We start from the raw sequence: 20,372 nt of genomic DNA on the forward strand, positions 1-20,372 counted from the left end.
CTGGAGAATAAAAAAAGTTTGTTGCTGTGTGTGTATAGAACTTAAGTCACAGATCTCATGTCTATTGCACTTGGTTATGTACTGTTTTTTTGGTTTTGTCTGTAGGTTAGCATAAGGTAATATACATTATTTGTTTTAACAAGGGAAATACCCTTTTTCTTAATATTGCAGTGGTGCCCCTTCGTTTGAATGACTTATTTGAATGAAACGCTTTTGTGTTTATGATGTCAATGCAGCAGTGCTTTGGTGTTAAGGTGATGGTGAGAAACAAGTGTGGTGCAAATTTTGCTCTTTGTTGTGGCTGTGAGTTTGCTTAGGCTTTTAAATTCTGCATAAACACTTTGAAGACACTTCAGAAAGTATTTATAAATTAGGTATTAATAATGATGCCTTTAGTTTTGTTGTTTGGGGTTTTTTTTCAGATGGAAACTAGTTGTCAGAATCCAGTGTCTGAGGCAGAGCACTTCAAAGTGAATTCCAAGGGGTTTTTCAGATTAAATGGATAAGGAAACTGAATCTCATAATGTGAGAAGGTGTCTCAAAATAGCCAGGCTGCAGTATCTTCTGAGACATTAAAAATGATTAGCACCGTATCTGTCAGAGCCAATCTCTTAAGTCTCTCCAGAGTACAAGTCAGAGTAGCCTATATATAGGATGTGTTCTTTATGCCTAAAAGACTAGGAATTCTTCTAGAGGGTCAGAGTTTGGTGAAAGTTTTTTAAAATACTTAGTTTAACACCTGAAATCTTCAAAGTAGCTCTCTATTCTGGAGAGATTTTGGGTCTACTGTGGATTGTTACAAGGAGTGTGTTGAACTTTGCATACAGATTTCTCGCCCTCTATATATTCACAAATAACTACCAAGAGGGACACCTGAAAGGGCTTTCTGAGTTGTTTGCTACTTTTTAAGGTGTTAGATTTTAATTATGCTCTAACCGTGGAACAATGAATGTTCTTCCTCTTCTTTGCCAGGTATAGGACCTGTGCAAGTACTAAAGCCAAAGAAATAAACTTGAAAGATTTTTATGCAGCTCAAAAAGTATATAGAATCAGAGCTTGGTGCTGTGTCCTTGCAGTTACAAGCTGTAAGGTGCCAGGGAACGCTGGACACTATTAGCAATAGGGAGGTTTTGGGGATGCTGTCAGAACTTTCAACTTAGTGGCCTTTAAAGGCATCATAATATGTTACAGATGTACCTTTTAAGAGCAGACCACGAGTATAACTGGAGATTTGCTTGTATAGACCTTTCCTTAAGAATTTAAGTAGACACTTCTGCAACTAGAAGTCTCTTCAACTATTCCAGTCCAGGTAGCTTTTATTTTGAATGCTACTTATCAGGTTTGTTTAGTGAGTTGCAAATGTCTCTGTTATCTTTTGACTTAAGGGAATGAAAGTCTCCCCATTTTACAAGCATACAGGACCAGTGTAGATCAGCGTACTGTGCTTAGACGATTTATGGAAGGAAATACACAATATTCTGTTTGGTGTGGGTTTAAGTAACAAATTGTATGTGACCTTACTTGTCATCTGGAACGTGGCGAATGGTCCCTCAATGTCATGTGAGATAATGGGCTTGTTACCCTCCAGAAAAAAAACGGGAAGCATCCACGCCAGTAACATGCACTTGGTGCAGCAGGATAGTTCGGTGGAAATCTCATATATTGGGAATCTAGAACAGAAATTAGAATAAGCCAAATATAAAATAGCTGTCTGTGGAAAACTCTTCTACATATGGAAATGGAAATAACGTATAAATTTTCTGTATTTCAAGTTGAATAGTGTGTCTCAATTGTGACCTGCTCCTCTAACTTCCCCTCACCTCTCAGCATAGCTCTTGTCTATATTCTGTGTTCACTAACCACTAAAAGCCTTTCTATGCAGAACTTTGTTGTGCATTTAGATTTAGGGTGCCAGGCTGTACCTGCTGTGGCTGTTCTCCAGCGCACACTGTGCATTCTGGGGCCCCTTGCTGAAGGGATTCTTTACTTGAGTGCCTGCCAGGAGATCAGGGAGCTGGCTGTCTCTGAGTTACTCTGAAATTATTTTGCTTGCACACGAAGGCATGCTAGAGTTGCACTGAATAGGGCAGTACAAATAGTCTTGCAGCATGTCTTAATCACTTAAACATGTAAAGTGTTTTTTAGGTGGTCCTACTCAGTTTGTAGGGAATTATAAAATCCACGGAGAAAATGTAAAACTGATACTTCCAACTCCTTCAGTATTGGCTGTGGGTAAGAAGGCAGAGCACTGCTGCTGTCAGAAGTGAGTATGTCTGGGCCGATTTTTCCCCCACTCGTGAGGAAAAACTTCACACAGTTTAAGGCAAACTCGCAGAAACTGTTTCTCTAGTGCATCTTGCAGCTACTATTTGGTGCAGAAGGGCAGGACTAAGAAGCACCAGGGTTGATGGGCTTTATTTTTGTTTGAAAAATGTAAACGATCATTTGGCAGATGGTAGCCAAGTGTGTGTGAGATTAACCGAACCACAATCCCTTTATGGGGCCATTTTAATTGTGGTGACTTCTGGCTCACATTTTTTTTTTTCATACAATGCATAGTTTCTTATGACCTGCAGTTCTCCATTTGAAAACTGATTTGGCTTAAAACAGGGTGGCCATGTAGCTGACTGTGCATATAAAACTGTGATGCAACTTCAGATAGTGTGTGTGTATTTGTAATGAAAGAAATACAACTTCATTTTTCATTTAAAAAAAAGCTTCTGTGATGTATTTTAATAACTTTTTAAGGTGTGAACCTACTTAAACCTTTGGTAATTCACTGCGTAAGCACTTGTAATTATGCACCCAGGCTATAATATGTCTGTTACAACATTATACAACAAAATAAACTTGCCTGTATACAGTAAATTCTGTTTTCTAAATCTGGGATCAAAGTCTGGACAGCTCTGGCTCTTTACATATGGACAGCAAATGTCCTTCCACTTCAGTCCCAAATGGTGCACTTTTCCAGATAATGGCATAAACCAACATTTTTTGGTGGAACAAAGACTTGCTTGTTTTAATCAAATGTGACTTTAATTTCCATGCTCTGATTAGATTTTATTACAAGTAAGCACAAGCAAAGCAGGTTTCCTTTATCTGTAAGGAAGATACAAGCAAGAGCAGATACTACTGTTGCAGGTTTTCGGTTTGTTTTTTGTTTTGTTTTTTTTTGGTTTTTTTTTTTGGTTAAATTATAAGAAATGTGTGATATTGAGCTGTAACATTATCTGGCCAAAATTAGATGTTTGTACACTCTTACTTTACCAAGTATATTAAATGAACGTGTTATTTTAGAAAAACTATTGTCTGGGGGGAGCTTGGCTTTTCAGGATACCATACCTGAAGTCTGTGTGGTTCTGTGGAAGACAGTGAAGTTTTTTGGGCTTTGGTTGGGTTTTTTTCAGTATTCTCTAAGCAGCCATCTCTCAGAGAGGAATGAGTTTACATTTCTAGATCTGCAGATGTAAGGACTACTAATGTTCTTTGTAAAACAGGAGAAAGTTTAATCAAGTGACGTAGGTAGGAGAAAGACCACCCAGAGGAGAGGACTCTGGTCAGAAGGGCATGTATGGAACTGTTTGTGTACAGCATCAGAAGTAGGGTGTCACTGGTAAGGGACATCTAGCTCTTAATACCTTTCAAGAAATTGAAATCTCTTATTCCAGCTTGTCAGTGGGGATTTGGCTTCTTCCTTTACCTCTTTGGAGCTGGGAACAGGGCCTTGTTTTGGATAACAGAGATGGCTCATGCTGCAGCACCCTTCTACCTACCTACCCAGACAGGTTTGTTCAGGTTCCTGGACTATTTCCTTAGCCTATGTGGCTTCTTCGTGCATGTGACATGTTTGAGGTTTCTTTGGTAAGGCGGTGGTAGAGAAAGGAAGATAAAAATAAGACATGAGGCAGTACAGGGGAAGGACAGCTGGTTGCCTTGAGCTTTACCGCAGTGGCTGAGCTGTGAGCTTGTTGGGAGCTGTAGTAAAGGGCACCTGAAGGAAAGGAAAGGAATGCAAATGCAGCCCTGGGATGCTGACAGGTCATGTGGGGGACTTTGAAGTCATCAGTCTGTAGCATTAGGGCATGCACACAGGATGCAAAAGCAAACCAAAAGCTTGATTCCAATACCATGTTCTCCCTGGGTAGACAGACCTGAGATACAAAAGTATGAAGCAATGTAAATGGGGATGCTCATCAGTCTGGAATAAGAATGTCTTTTTTGCTTGGTTTTGGTTGCTTTTGGATCAGCTTACATGGCTTTGCTAGGCACCTTGGTGATACATGGTGCCTTCTATAGAGAAGCTGAGCTATGTATTGAATGAAAGCATAATCACTGCCTGCTATGTTCAGTGTTAAGGTTCTAATTTTAACTTCACAATAGCCTTCAAATGAGTTTTTATAAGCTGCATTTTTAACACTAGGAAGGAGAATAGAATTCACTGTGCCCTACCTTTGAGGATCTGTGGTTCTTTTTTTACTCTCTTAATTTAATTTGAGTGCAGTCACAAGCTGAGAAAGGTATTGATCTAGTTGGTCTCTTGCATGCAATTACTTGTGCATTTGATTTTGTACATATGTAAGTAGCTGGATACAGCTGTGGTGAAGTCTGGTTGTCCCAATTTCCTTTTATCTTTTCCCTTGCTAAACTGCAGAGCAAGATAAAGAAATACCAACAGCGGGAGCATTAAATGTAGCCCATAGACAGTTGTCAAACAGGCAGTGATTGGTTCTCCAGCTAACATCTAGTGTTTTTTTCTTTTCAGAGAACTTTGCCAGTTGTTTTGTGATTAAACTCTTCACCTTTGATGATGTTTAAAGAATTATCTCTCAAGAGGATAATGTTTTCTCGTATAATAGATTATTGGAGAACACTATCAGATTTTTTTCAGGTGAAGTGTTTCAGTGCTGTAATCCCACTTCAGAGGGGGTGTGTGTCAATTTGACTTGGTTTTTGTTACCAAATAACCTTCTACCATGCAAAAACTGAGCCTCAAAGATATTTTTAATTAATAAAAAGAGCTTATGCAATCATAATTTTCTTTGGTTCACATGCTGCTTCAGTCTATGTTATCCCTTTACAATTGTTGAAATATAAGATAGTCTTACAGCTTGACAATAAACCTCCTCCTAATCCTCCTCTTTGTTTACAAAAGTTACTTTGGAGCTAATAGCAAAGATTGCTCCTCAGTATTTGCATTACATTTTTTAATGGGAAATCCTGCTCAACAGCTCCATTGTTTTCTGTTTTGTCTTGTTCTCACGTAACTTTTTTTTAGGGCAGTTTTCTTCTGGCTGGCTCAACCCTGGTTTCCCTTAAAATGAGATTAACAGGCTGTTGGGAGTTGATTGTGCTTGTTAGTGGCTTATCTTACAGTGGGGATCTGTGCATCTACATGAGAGTTTTGTGAAGACAGTTTCCAGAGACCTTGGAAAAGGAGTAAGCCTGTCCTGTGGAGGAGCACCCAGGCTTGGAAATGAGCGGACACTGCTTCTGGGTGTGGTTTTCCTTGAGTTTTTGTAGGGTATTAAACACAGTAGTAGGCCAAACCCTTTTGTTATGTATCTGCCATAAACTGCTGTGATAGATGTGAAGCTGCTGAAGTCTCAGTATGGTAACCTTTGGATACGAAGACTTGCAAAGCAGTCAGACTTGGTGGATGCGGTCAGTAGCTTCTGTAGTATCAGCATCAACTTCCAAGGTTCTCTTACAGTCCCTGTGATTTATGTTCAGTGTTGCAAATGCTTGTCTTGTGTAGATTCTTCTAGAACTTCACTTCTGGAAATGCAGGAGCTGGATGAGAGACAGCTATGCCCCTTGATACAGGGTAGGACAGTGCAATGACCAGGTGTAACCAAACTGGCCGAATCACTGGTTGCTGAGAGAAGCTGGGGAGGTGTCATTCCCTCTGAAGTCCCTCTTCAGGAGCCTACTTCTTAAAGTATTCCTGGGCTCAAGAGATACTATGGAAGTGAAATTTTTCTTTGTTGACTGCATTTATATTGGTCAAGAACTTGTCCTTAAGCTTTTGCCGAAAGCACAGTGCCTTTCAGATACTTCCAGGATACATGGCTGGCTGTTGGATAGGAGGAGACAAAATAATTGGCTGATTATTTTTTTTTTTCAGCAGTTGTTTGTTTTTAACCTATTTTAGTACTATTTTGTATCATTTACATACTAGGTAGCAATGAATTCTTTCCTAACTGCTAAAAACTGGGCTGGTAACTTTTCTCTAACTTATATTTACTGATGCTGGTAATGGTCTAGCAGAAAATGCAGGAATTTGGAGAACATTACAGCTCTTCGTTTCTTCCTATATTCCACAAATTCTTCTAGTAAGTTTTTCTAGAAATACAGACTAGATTTATACCAAGCGGTGAAAAAACTAATGCCTATACCTAGAGTTAAGTGAAAGGTTCAGTGGCTTGTACATAAGAAAACATTTTTATTGCACGCTAGTGTAACATGTACAGAAGTAGAAATCCATGCAAATTGGGTTTCTTACAACTTTGAGAGGATTGTTAGTGGCAGTACTAACTTCTAGGCTAGGCTTGCCAGTTAACTAATAAAACAGTTTTTCTTGATCTTGTTTGTCACTTCTATAAGACAGATATTCTTGTGGCTCATTCCTAAAGGTAGTTTCTCAATGTATGTGGCATGCAGAGAGCATGTTGATACCAGAGGATCTGGTACCAACAGTTGAAACGTGAAGTATGGCAGTACTCTCTAAGCATTAGATGAGCACAGTGTAACTTTAACAGCTCAAAGGAATGTAGTGGGAGAAATGTTCACTTGTGTAATAAATATGCATCAAAGCTAGCAAGGGAGTGCATTATCAAGGAAGCCCAGCTATCTCCTTAAACTATTAGGCCATCCTTTGGAGTTGGAATTAAGAAAAAAGAGTGAAATAACCTCATCAAATCAATTCTAGGGCCAATTTCATAAGCACTTCAAATAAAACATGTAGATTACACTGCAAATGTACAATTACAAAATTGTTGCTCTAAAGTGCTGTGTTTTCTCCAGACCTTTTTAGCTGCCATGATCCCACATAATAACAAATTTAATACATAGTGACTGGGAGATGATGCAGAATGTCTTGCAGCACAGTCACTAACTCGTGTTTTGGAGTAGAAAGAGAGTAAGCACCAAACATGGGGCATTACAGCCCTCATCACAACTGCCCCCCAGACACTGTAGCTGTGATGGGAAAGCGGAAGCTCTCTGTATCCCTTCTGGAGGCTCACGGGTGTCCGTGTGTTTCATAGCAGTGGAACTGATGAGAATCTCGGATTTCACTGCCTGTGCAGGCCAGTGTTTGAAAATTTCCTAATCTGTCTTTAAGAAAACCCCCAAAGTGCAGAAACTTAACCTTTTCTCAAAGATCTGTACTCTCTCATGACTGCCACTGTGCTTTTTACAGCGTATTATCAGGTGCCTTACAGAACCAAAGCACAAGGCACTCTTGGCCAGTGGGCAGTAGCTCCAATGTTAAATATTTGCAGCAGTGTGGGGAAGCACAATTACTCTCACCTATCTACAAGTTTTTTACATTATTTCAGGCTTTCTGGTTCAGACACACACAGCTGCAATTTTGTTTGCTCTGAATGTTTATGGCTGCTTCTTACCCATCTCCCCATTCCTACAGCTATTTACCTTTACCCTGTAATTAGCAGTTGTTCCTTGAATACTAACTGGTGTGCACTTCTTTACAGAAAGGGCCCTCATCTGGGACCGACAGGGTGAAGAAGGGTGGATCCTATATGTGCCATAAGGTAATGTGAAAAGGCCTGTGGTATCTCCATATTGATCTTTCCTCTGAAAGTACTTGACAACAAAATGATGATCTAACAGATTTTCCTGACAGCCTGGATGCTTGTTAAGGGGTTTCATGCAATTTAAGGAAAGGCAATACCTGATGTTCTTGAGGACTTCTTTTTTGCTAGCTTGGAGTTAAAACAAACAAGCTGCTTTACTCGGTGTGAGTTTTTTAGATGTAGAACTTAAAATTGATGTATGCTTCTAATACAGTTTTCCTTGTAATACTTGAGTGGTACTTGGAGGAGTACAAAGTATGGATGAGCTTTTTAGTTTTAGAATGGTTCTCATTCCAGAAAGAATATCAGGTGTTTGCAGAAAGATTGCTGGGAGGTGAATGTTTCAGCTTAGATGATCGCATACTTGAAATTCTTTCTGAAAAGTTCATGACATAGGTCATGTTTTAAACACTGTTCACGCAGTGCTGGAAAAAATGCTTATTGTAAATCTCTCTTTTCATTAAAACCGTCCTGTTCTTCCCTTTCAGAGCCTGCAGCTGGCAAATCTTCCTCATAATTAGATTAAATTTTCTACAGAGAGATCCCATTTTCTATACTGATTTTCTTCTTAGGTGAAATCAATGTCAGATGTTAATTAGCGGTTTTGATTAAATTAACACTGGAACAGACTTTTCAGTGATGAATAATGTGACCCATTTTAAAGGTTTGTGAAGATTCTAGTTTGTCCTAGTTATCTTTGTAGGTGATAAAACTAGGCTGTGAATCAAGACAAAAACCTCACTGAATAAGATTAGTACAAGGGCTCTTTGTTAGATGCCTAAAAACTGTGCAGACTCATCCATCTATGCTGTTGCTTTTCTGCCTTTCAGAGCTGACAAAGGCTATAAAATTGCACCTTTTTACAGGTACACTTAGCAGCTACTTTGGTTTTCAAAATAGTTCAGCTTCTAAATCCTGTGGTGTGCTGTTGAGGGTTAGGGTAGACCTCTGCAGTGTGAGATAGCACTAGTGTGCACCATTCTTGTTGACAGCCGCTCTCTGGCTCTGTGTGGGTATCAAAGAGCCGGTGAGGAAGGGTTGTAACGCATGGAGATAAACATCAGTGACCTGCTGCTGCTGCAGGGATGGCTAGCTCACGGGGCTGTTCCCCTAATGGCACCGCAGGTTTAAGTTCTCACTGCCTTTGTGGTTGGACAAATTGAACTGTTTAGTAGCTGTGCCCAAACTCCTGAAGGATCTGGGTTTCAAGGAGAAAAACTACCCTCTTCTCCCTGCTCTTCTCTGCTCCCCACAACTTGCCCCCCCCAAAAAAAGGAAAAAAAAAAAAAAATACTTGCTTTTTCACTCAGCCATTCCAGAAGTCTGGTTCAGAACCTGACTATATACGGCTGAGCCAGCCTGACTGAAAGCGGTGGGTTTCTTGTCAGAGGCCAGGAGCCTGTAGCAGGAGGATAGGAACAAAAAGGCCAAGCCAGATCTTTTCAAGTAAGAGCAAAATGGGACAGAACTTGGATGGGTTGTACTGGAGTTGAGACATGAATGCACAGTCTGCTTCCCCAGTGCTTTAATAGTGAAATGACCAGCGTGACTGTCCTTCCGTGCCATGGTGGATAACTGCTTCCAGGCACTCAGTCTAACTTAATGTAGCAAGCTGCTTAAACTAGTTAGTTCTTCAGTGTGGAAGCTGCTGTTCCTAACACCAGATCACTGAGAGTCTGTAGCACTGTGAATAGCACGTGTTTTTCATCTTTTTCGAGTAGTGTAAGTATATTAACGTGCACCGAGACATGGCCAAATCCATGCAGCCAAGGAACGTACAAAACTTGTTGTAGACCAGTGTCTATACCTTGCTGTAAAGATGAAAAGGAATATCTGAAATGCAGTTGAATGATTTTCAGTGGCTCAATTGTAAACGTAGATGTTTTTATAGCCACCAGCGCAGATTGTATCTTGATTATAAATATCCCTAGAATGCTAGGAATAGTGGGACAGAGCTTCCCTCCAGTTACTCCTTTCTTCATGTTGCATCTCATTCAGTGAAATGTTTTTTGACAGGTGCCAGTACCTGTCTATTTCCATTTACTCCTTAATATACTGATAGATGGATCAAGGCACTGAGATGCTCGCTCTTCCTCTGAGGAGCAGCAGAATGGTCATTTTTAGCTTTTTGCCAGAGATATATATTAGTAATTGACACTCATGTTATCAGACACTTTGCCATTCAAACTACTTTTAATATCAGCTGCAACTAGTCTCTGCATACAGTGAAATTTCCCTTATTTCTAATGCAGTGATTTTCATCTGTATCAGTTCGCTGATCTGTCAACGGTATTTGAAATGTTTTGCTCTATTAATCTATTGAACTCTTGCCTAAGGAAGTGCAAGCTCTTAAGTTCACTTTTTCTTCTCTTGCTCTGCAGTCTTACTGCTACAGGTATCGCTGTGCAGCACGTAGTCAAAACACTCCCGACAGCTCTGCCTCAAATCTGGGGTTCCGCTGCGCAGCAGACACCTTGCCAGAACTGCAGTGACCAGGTGGGCTGTCGCACTGAGACATGAGGGGCTGAATTCACCTAGGGAAGAGGAGATCCCTGCAGTGTCACTTGCCGATGACACGGAACAGAGAAATCTGGTGCTTAAACCTCCTGCTGATGGAGAGAAGAAAAAAAAAAAAAAAAGGAATCCAACACTATTCAGTGTTGCTTGAAGAACCTTCACATATTTCTCTTTGAGGGACCAGGCCTGGACTTTTATCCTGACCCAACTTTTTACTGGTGATCTCTGTTGGTTTTAGCAAATGTGCTGGAGTTAACTAGCACAAAACTGAGCAGAAATGCCTATTGTGTTTTAAAGGTTAATTAATAGCCCTTTCAGAAAAGATCTTTATTAAATTATGTATAGTTTTAATTTCTACACTCAAATTCAGTCAACAAGAACTTTACAAACTTCTAGACAGCTTTAGGAGACACTTGAAGCAGTTCAGAATGTCTAGACAGCTTTAAAAGAAAACTGAAGGAGTTAAGAGTGAGGACTGGCAGACACCATCCATCCACACGGGCAGTTAGTGCAGCCCTTCTATTACAGTCCTGTTGCAGTGAAAATCAGGTCCAGAAATGTGCTTTTTCTGGTGAGATACTTGCTCATTTTTAGATAGTGCCTTCTGCAACTGAGGGATGATAATCCTCAGGGTGATGGTGATTAGAAATGTTGTACATACTTGAATAAAATTTCAAGCGTGTATTTATGCTGAAGACTTATTGATGGAAAAAACGCTGGCAATTTCCTTTGAATTTCTTAAGACGTGATCTAGGCTTATTTTAGGGACCTGCAAATTGCAAAAATGGTATCACCAGAAACTGAAGCTAATAAATTATTCCACTAGAATAGAAGATCATTACAGTGAAAAGATGGCACATGCAACTGTGAGCCCCAAGGCCTAATAAGCTAAGTTTTGAAACTGTTCTGCTTAAATAAAAGGAAAAAAAAGTTCTCGCACTTAAAAGGAGAGGAATTTTAGCAAGGAAGAAGGGAAACAGGGGTAATGAGAGCTACCTCATTTTGGAGTCTGAATGTATTTCAGGCTGCTCACAAAGTGTTTTCTGCTGTCGCTTGCTCTAGGACACGGTATCTGGTCATGCTTTGGTGCCAAGCAATTGCTTGCTCTAAGAGGAGACTAAACAAGGACTCTCCCACGCAGTAAGTGCCGACCCAGAATGGCTGTCCTCAGACATATCACAGTGCTGTGCCACTACCCTCTGATCTGCCCGCGTGTGAAACGGGCCTTCAGCTCTGCCCTCAGCAGTGCTTTGAGATCTAACAGTGCAACGTGCAGGGGATTAATGAAAACTTTTGCATTGATGCTAGTCCCTCTCGGCATGGTCCTTCCTGTAATAAATTGGGTTTGGGGTTAATACAACCTGGAGCTAATACAAATCCATCACTTGCCAGCTGCTTCTCCACTTAGTGTTTCATGTTGAAGATAGTGGAGGATATCTGGGGAGCCCTTCAACAAACACCAGCCTCCAGTGGCGCATAAAAGTAATTCTAGCAAGCAGGAAAAAAGCTATTCCGGATTGTACCACTTGGCACTCACGTAAGCATGATAAAAACTTTAGTATTTTGTGTAGCAAAGACTATCTTACCAGCATTAAATGTTTAATTGAAATCTGTGCATGAAATCTCTACATGTATCTTACTAAGAGCAATAAGCAAAGAATCTATTTTAATTTGTGTCTTTCTAAAAGGCGTGCCCTGCCACAAGAAGGAATATATTTTCTAAAAGATTTTGCCTAGAATTGTTTTGGAGTTTTATTCTGGGAAAAAGATCCTTGAAAAAAATACGCATGATTCCATATGTGGAAAAATTCTTACAACTTTATTTAAGCAAACACTTTAATGATACTACATCATCAGGTATGTCAGTCAATACTCATTGTGCTGTGGGTGGAATGGGGAGGAAAGTTGTCTGCTCTTCTGCAGAGATGGAATGTCTCCCATTGATGCTGCTTTTGTTTGGATAATGGTTGCTGTGTTAATTACAAGATCTTTCCTATTGAAATCTGATCAGATTAATTCAAGAATCTTTAATGAAAGTAAATTGCCAAGCTTCCATGAATACTGAATACTGAAATACTGATAACCATTATTGCCCTTTGAGAGCAGAGAGGAGGGAGGATTACACAGAGCTCAGTCTTTCGAGCTCTGAGCACACAAACTGTGCAGTGGCAGGCAGGGGCTCTGAGCCTGAAGCAAACCTGAAGGAAGCAGAGAACAGACCTTCAGCAGGCAGAAACAAGGCTCTGTTTTCTCTTCCAGTTCTTTGCTAGGGCGTTTTTTTTCTTTTAGTAGGATTTTGGTCCACAACATGCCCGGGCAGCTGTAGGGCTAAGGCACAGCAAAGTATAATGTACATCCTATATGGAAAAAGGCTGTTAATGGCCATGCTGCTTTAGAACGCAATGACAATGCATCATTTCATAGTCTTGCAAGGCCTTTTAATGTGGCTGGCTGTTTTCAACAGTACATCATTCTCTCCTTGTTCCGTGCTGTGGAGGTTTGTGCTAATCAGATAACTGATGCTCAGTTTACTTGCTAGAAATGGCATCAGCTGGCTTGGACTGGTGGGGTAGTATTGCACTGAGACAGAAGGCATGGCTGTGTTCTCTGTTTAAGGCTGGTGATGCAAGGACTAGATATCGCTAATGGTGTTTGGGGTTTTGTGTTTTGGAGGTTTTTTGTTGGTTTTTTTTTTTTTTAAATCTACACTTCCTTAACTACTCAAAATCATGCCAGGTATGTATTCATAACAGGAAGCTAACAAACTGTGCCGTCATCTTGAAAATGAGGAATGCAGATGGTATAAAACTAGTCTTGGAACTTTTTCCAGGAGGGAAGGAGGAAATACATTGGATCATCTGCTCCCAGTCCTCCAGTCCTGTGGGCTGAAAGTGGCTGGGTGGCTGTCAGAGTGCCCACTGCAGGAAGAAAACCAGGTAAGCTTCTAAATAGGCCAAGCAACCTTGCAACCCAAGCTGTGTCTAGTGTGTCTAGTGCAGCATGCAGCCCGAGTTACAGGATACGGAGAACTTCTCTTATGTAGAAGCTGGCACCCTTAATCAGGCAAGGAATGAATTTAATGGCTGCTCAGCTTATAAAGTACTCTTGACAAGCAGCTGAAATGCTTTGGGAGCTTTCTGTACTGACAGCAGTGACAATGATTAACCCTAAGAAAAATCACATGGTAATATCATCCGAAATTAAAACCACTGCTAGATGTAAATATGAACAGCAGTTTTCTGTAACAGAAGAATGAAGGCATACATTAAACAGGGAGAAGCTAACACCAAATCTTACCAAGGAAGTATAGGTAAAAACAAAGTCAGATTTTGTTTAGCAAACAGCAAATTAATAACAGCAAAATGTTCTTTATCTCCCTTGTCAGTATCAGATTGATCTTTCAGGTTCAAAACAAAACTGTTTTTTATTTAAAAATAAAGTTACCAATGGCCTGCAGCACAGCTGATCCCCCCTGAGATGTGCTACTTTGTGTGTGTATGTTATGGCAAAGGTTATGAACACAGGTAAAGATCAAACTGTACAGAGCAAATAACCTAGGGGTTTGTGCCCCTGATGGCATGCTGTGGCACAACTGTAAAAAGCAGCACTGCAGTTTATCTGTCTTGTATATCAAAGCTGGGGGAAATTCAAAACAAGCCCAATTGAAGCTTCCTTAATTTGATCTTTTCTAGAAAGGAAGTAACATGCAGTAGCAGAATGTGCTCCATCCATCAAGCTCTCGTGTGTATCCCTGGTGTAAGGAGACAAAGCAGTATACATGTTAGACCTGTATAAGAACGATGAAAAGATGCAATGATCTTCTTTCTTTGTTGGGAAAGAACAGGCCTGGCTTAGTACTGTCTGGCTGCATAGGAATAGCAAAACCAAATTGGTTAGTAGCTGAAAGGAACACTCACGTATCTGCTAGCCATTCAACAACATAAAAAGCCAAATTTGTTGTTTGTTGTTCAGATGTCCGTTTCTATTTCCTACTTCAATCCATTTCAGAAGTCAGAATAACAGCATCATACCGCTTTAGACCACAGAGTCTGAATTGGCTTCCTGAGTGTATAATAATAGTGCTGGAAAGTAACATGGATGTGCTGCTTGCTGTTATTGCAGAGATCTTATTAGATGAGCCTCAAGATAGACATGATTTAAAAAGATGGGATGATTATACTTCTTGGAGCCTGTATTCCTGTGCTGTTTATATAAAAGCTAAATGGTAATATAAGTGAACTAGTCACTTAAAACCCGATTTTGACATGCAGCTAGATGTGACTGGAGACGGAAAACAGTGGGGGAAAAGCATTCAAGCTTATTTTTCTGGGCAAGCTTTTTATATAAATAATGTTTTGTGGAACAAAAAATTGTACAGTAAGTAATTTAAAAAAAAAATGGGATTTAAGAAACCTAATGCCTTTCTTGCAGATGTCAAGATTCCTTGAGTCTCCCTCTTCTGTAATTTTCAGTGATGTTTCTCCTTGCTATCGCATGCCCTTTCTGTGTACAAATGTTAGAAGTTGTTTCTTTCTGAGAGGTACAAATTGAGAGAGCTGCTTTAACATGCTGTCAGAAGAAAACAAGAAAAAAAAAACAGGCCTGGCTTAGTAACTGATTTTGGAACACCTTGAAGCTCCAGTACTCTCTCATACCATCCACCTTGAAAACAGCCTCTAGGATGTTGCATGAAGTTATTTTCAAAATCTTGTCTTTTTGCTGTTATTCAAAAACACATCTGCTTCCTTGGTGGAATACAGAGAGTTTTATTTAACTGCTAGAGAAAATCATATTGGTTAGGTATGCATGAGGACTGAAAAGCTATGGAGAACTCCCTGAAGAAGTGTCTAGTGTGGAAAAAAGGGAGCCATCCCAAGGTAAGAAGGAAGCACATATGCGGGAACCACAGTAGCAAGGTTTTCTCAATCTCTTATCTTCCTGTAAAGATTTCTCTTCTCTGTTAGTCATTGGTAAATTATGGCATCTTCCAGAATAATCGTATGAAAGTTCCTGTCCAGCAGAAATATCAGTAGCTGCAAAAAGTGCCAGTTTAGGCACCATTGAGTCAACTCGAACTGGCACCATGAACAAATTTGGTTCACAAGAATGATTCAGGAATCTGCCTACGTTACCAATGTACGTAGGGTCAACAAATGTCTCCATTATCTGACCGTTATGGAGGTGCTCCCTCACCACTATAATATAGTTTGAATCCTTTGATGTCTGGGCCTGAATTCTTCTACGTGCCTCGTTAAAGCCTAAAACTTCACCAGCATATTCACAAACAAATCTTCCTTTAGCTATGAATTCCAGAGTGCGAAGACCCCACCCTTTCTTCTCAGTCTTGAATACCTCAAGTCTGAATTGCAAACCCCTCTGAACAACCCTGTTCTGACAGGATTCACTGCACTGGCACATAGTGTTGCACTCAAAAACAGGCCTGGTGTACTCCTCCTCTTTGTCTGTAGGCCTGAGGCACAAACTGTTGTAACTTTCACCGTGGGAAAGACACGAGCACACATGAACCACGCAGGAGCTGGTACGACAGAAACATCCTCGAAAGGTGATTTCAGTGGGGTCAATCTCTCCATCTGCTCCAGCCACGCTGTCTGGGCTATACTGCAAAGAGAACAAGAGTCAAATCCTTGTCACATTCGATGCTTCTTTCCAGAGGCTATCACATTTTTACAAAGTTTGTGTTTGGCAAAGACTGGTCTCTGAACTGAACTGAAACCATGAACGCTTCATTTACCTATAAACTTCTAACTACAAGCCTAACTTTTCTAAAATGTTTTAAAGAATGCAAATTTGATATTCCACATAGATTGAGAAAGAATCGATAGTCTGTTAGTGACTGAATTTCTCACAATAGTCTAATAGCCAGAAAAAAAAAAAATCTTAGCAGGAAAAACACATCAGCTAATTTGATCTGGTTTACCAGTTACCATGCTATTTCTATAAATAAAAATTGTATCTTTAATTCCCCCTCCCCCTTGAAAATCCTCAATAAGCTGCTTAACTATTATAAGTCACAGACTTTCAAATGCCTGCTTTTGTTAAAAAGGAAGAGACTTGAAATTTATCTTTTCAAAATGTTGCATTCAAACTTGCTCCTGCCAATTCTGTTAGAAGGTGATGACGGCGATGCATTGGCACATCTCTACACGTTCACCAAAAGCTAACTGCTCTGCTGTCGGGGGTACAACGTGAGCTGGTATTTGCTTCACCTTAAATTCTGTCGGTGGGAACAGATGTGGTGCAAATGAAGCAACCCCAGACAATCAGGCTCTCAAAATGAAACTATGCCCCCAGCAGGTTAATGGTTATAGAACCACGGACTGCTCCAAAATAAAAGGGGAGAGAAACTGCTACGTTTGAAAATCAAAACATAAGGGCAGCTACCTATATATTTCAACTTCCTTCTCAGCATTCGGCTTGCAAAGCTTTACTTAGAAGCCTGGAGTGTGCGGTATTAGTAGTAAACGTTACATTTTACAGTAGCTTATGCCTGGTAGCTTCGGGTGCTGTGAAACACACCGGTTCATTCAGGGGCTTCTGTTCTCATGAATGTCACCTTCCGCAGTTGCTTGGCTTTACCCAAACCCAACATCCCCTTATCTGTTCCCCACTCACTGACTACAAGCTTTCCTATTTCTGTAAGACAGCAGCACCCCATGCAGTTTAGGAAGATGAGGGTTTATTCGGATTGCATCTTTTATTCCCATTTCCCCCCCCCAACCCCCGGCTTACTGGAAGCGTTTCCGTGCTGTTTTCCGAAGACTCTAAGGCAAGCACACCCCTCGGCGGGAGGCGTCCGGCGCTGACCCGAGGCACACGGGCGGCAGCCGGGCCGGGCCGGGCGCAGGGCAGCACCTGCAGCCGCCCCGTGTCCCTCGGTTACAGCTGTCCGGGCGGGCCCGCAGGGGCTGTGCTGTTCCTCAGGGGCGGCGGCGTCACCGCGCCGCTAAAATACCCCAAACGCGCCGTACCGGGGGCAAACCGGCCCGTATGTGTGCGAGGGATGCGAGGGGCGCGCACGGCAGGACCCCGGCGCGGCGGGGCTGGCCGCCTGCTGAGCCCCTGAGGGACGCGCCGGGCAACGGCTTCCTCAGGCGCCCGGGCCGCGCTACCCGCCGCTTCCTCCCCCTCCCCTCCCCCTCCCCTCCCGGCCGGCCCCCGCCCCTACCTGAAAAGCCGGCGGGGCCTCCCCGGGCGGCGCCACGGCCACAGCCAGCACCTCCCGCCCGCCGCTGAGGTCCGCCATGCGCCCGCCCGCTGCCCCCCCGCCCTCCGCGCAGCCGCTCGCGCTGCGGTGCGCAGGCGCCCTGGCTGCTCCGCGGCGGAGCGCGGGAACGGGCGCTGCCCGGCGCCGGGGGAGCCGCCATCTTGTGGCGCCGCTGGGCTGGGCGAGGCGCGGCGGGGCTGCGCGCCCCGGGGGCTCCGTGCTGCCGTGCGGCCTCGCTGTGGGGCTACCCGCGGCCCGGCGGGCCCTGTGCCTGCAGCCGGGGGGCTCCCGCCGCTGGGCCCCGCCGCAGCCCCGTGCGGTGGGTGTGGAAGTGCTCAAAACAACAAGAGTGATTTCACAGGTTAATTAAATGCTACACACCTACGTTATTCTTCATGGCGCTGTAAATCTTTGCCTGTTTAGAAGGTGTTTGAGTTTTAGGGGGATTTTTGGTTGGCTAGGTGTTGGGTTTTTTTAATTCTTCCTGTCTCATTTACACTTTTAATTAGACTTGTATGTTTTTTTTCGTTTAAGTTAGTGTATTTTTTAATGCTGGTGGGAACTTGCACGTTCTGATCTCATGAGGCCTAGAAATGCTGCCAGCTGGAGCGGGGACGCAGGCAGTGGTCCCCCTGCCAGGGCTGCGTGAGGGTCCCTCGGGTTTGTGCCCAGAGGTAGGGCCCTGGTCAGCCCCTCAGCCCCTTTGTCAGGACGTGTTATTAGCTTTCTGGATGAAGGGGAGTATAGACCCATGGAACCATGCTCTGGATGGATCTGGGAGGTGCCAGTGCTATGTCTGTTCTCCTAAAGCACTCGTGACAGTGGTTTCTGTGCAGCACGGTGCCGAGCAGCCACAGTCGGTGTCACATCCTTTGTCTGCACTGCAGGCTGAGCTGTGACTGGGGAAGACGAGCTGGACTTGTGTTCTTCAGGTGCTGGTGGTTTGCTCCTTGGGTCAGTTGTTTTGGAGCCGAAGACTGAGGAAACTCTTACTATGTTTTCACCTTTTTTTCCCCTTTGTGTGATCCACGTGCTTTCTTTTTAAAATCAATTATCACATCCAGAAATTGGCTCCTCAGACTTAAGAGGCAGAAATTCCTGGAGCATGCTCTGTGCCCCTCCAACAGGGTGTTAGTTGTGTGCCGCTTTCTCTGTGGTGGTAACTGATGTGACTCCATTCCGATTCTTCTTTCTGCAATATCCAGGCAATGGGAAGAACCTTCACCTGCTGTGTCTCCTTCCTCCTGCCTGGAAGAGGAGCTGAGCAGCACCAGGAGAGGTGCAGGTGAGACTGGATGGTGAAGTCTGTGTTTGTGTTTTGGGTAGTTAATGGGGCTAGCAGAACTGACAGGAAGAGAATGAACGGGGTTGTTCAGGATTGCCTGTAAGAGAAGGGAAGATATAGAAGATGAACCTGTGGAGATCAGTGCGTCCCAGTATTTGGCCGGTATAATTTTGGGGAAGGCTTTGGTCAGTTTAAACCTTGGATCAGTGTATGCTGCTGTGAATGTAAAGGAAATGTACCGGTAGTGCCAGTGCTTCATAGCTGAATGTAATGAAAATGGTGGAAAGCTTTAAATACAGCCTACTAGTCTCAGTTTGTCCACCCAGGCAGCAGTACAGCTGTTTCCCGCAGATGCCTGTAAGCCCTGCCTTCTTGGGGTTGATGCTTTCATCCTGTGAGCATTTGTCATTGTGGAGAAAGTGGTAGATCAGTTTTATGAGATAGATGCTGGAACATTGAGTGATTGCAGATATTAAAATACACTTAGGTTTTGTAGTTTAGGGCACTATGTTATTACCAAATTGACCTTTAGATCAAGACACACATAATTTGGCTGCTAATCCTTAGTGCCAGATGGAATTCTTCTCCATTTTTAAATGACAGAAGTAATGAGTCATTACTCTGTAGTAAAAGAAACAGATTGCTTACATTTACAGGAGATGGGGTTTTGGAAATCTGCAAAAGGTCATGGAAAATCCACTGTTTTCCTCCTCCTCCTTCTCCCACCCAGTGCTTCTATTGTATTGAGCTGTGAATGGGTTGAACTGTTGAAATGCCCAGGTTGGGTGAAAAATTGATGAAAGCTCACTTTTATTTGTTATGTAAAATTTTTGTTGAAAGCAAGCTTAAAATGGAGCTGAAAGAATGAACTGTATGTGAACTTTGTGATGCTGAACCAAGACACCTGGTGCAGCTGTGAATTTCTTTTGCAGCACACTATGCTCTCTCTAGGATGAGACTACATGAATAACTTCTCTTTGATGCGTTGCACGCATTTAGCTGTTGGTTTCTCTCCCTATGTAGGTAATGCTTTCTGCTCATTAATAATTTGTGACTGTTCTCTGCAATTTCTCAGATTTCATAATAGCCATCTGATAATTGGAATTTGGTAGGTTAACTGGGCCTGGAACTGTGAGTTCATTTGAGAGCTGTCTTCATGTCACTTCACTGAATTTTCATGGCTGATGATTTTCATGTTGAAACTCAAGGGTGTGTGTGAATCTGTGACTTACCAGGCTGCAAGTAAGGGAGCAGTGCTCAGAAAACTAGGCACAGTCCTAGTCTAGAAGAAATAAATATGAAACTTCATGTCTTTTCCGGTAGGCAGAAGCCCCTGGAATCAAGGAAGCTTTTTCTAAGAGGTTTCTTTCTAATTTCAGTGTGGTGGAAGCTAAGCAATCTCAAGTGATTAATACATAATACAGTGATTTCATGTATGCATAGTGTCATCATCGGTACTGTTGGTTGGGAGGGAATTCTGGTTATCTGGTGCAACCCTTTCTTCAACTGGGAGTGTTGCCAATACTTGATC

General features: G+C 42.3%; 2 protein-coding genes across 4 annotated transcripts in view; one reads left to right on the forward strand and one right to left on the reverse strand.

Moving 5' to 3' along the window:
* The window catches only part of SUMF1 (sulfatase modifying factor 1), a 38,884-nt gene extending 26,814 nt beyond the window's left edge, over positions 1-12,070 (forward strand). For 2 of the 3 annotated variants that reach the window (XM_056337567.1, XM_056337569.1), the window contains 2 exons: positions 7,713-7,772; positions 10,196-12,070. In XM_056337567.1, the coding sequence (XP_056193542.1) occupies positions 7,713-7,772; positions 10,196-10,306 (171 nt within the window). In that variant the 3' untranslated portion in view covers positions 10,307-12,070. The remainder of the gene's footprint in view (positions 1-7,712; positions 7,773-10,195) is intronic. The other variant, XM_056337568.1, reaches the window with a different exon arrangement.
* Positions 12,071-14,722: 2,652 nt separating this feature from the next.
* On the reverse strand, positions 14,723-17,660 carry LOC130148694 (histone-lysine N-methyltransferase SETMAR). Its single transcript, XM_056337570.1, has 2 exons — positions 17,518-17,660; positions 14,723-15,950 (listed from the first exon to the last, which is right to left on the reverse strand). The coding sequence occupies exons 1-2, from the start codon at positions 17,593-17,595 to the stop codon at positions 15,153-15,155; spliced, it is 876 nt and encodes a 291-aa protein (XP_056193545.1). The 5' UTR covers positions 17,596-17,660; the 3' UTR covers positions 14,723-15,152.
* Between the last annotated feature and the right edge of the window lie 2,712 nt (positions 17,661-20,372).

This window comes from Falco biarmicus, chromosome 4 (genome assembly GCF_023638135.1).
Source record: "Falco biarmicus isolate bFalBia1 chromosome 4, bFalBia1.pri, whole genome shotgun sequence".
Taxonomy (NCBI): domain Eukaryota; kingdom Metazoa; phylum Chordata; class Aves; order Falconiformes; family Falconidae; genus Falco; species Falco biarmicus.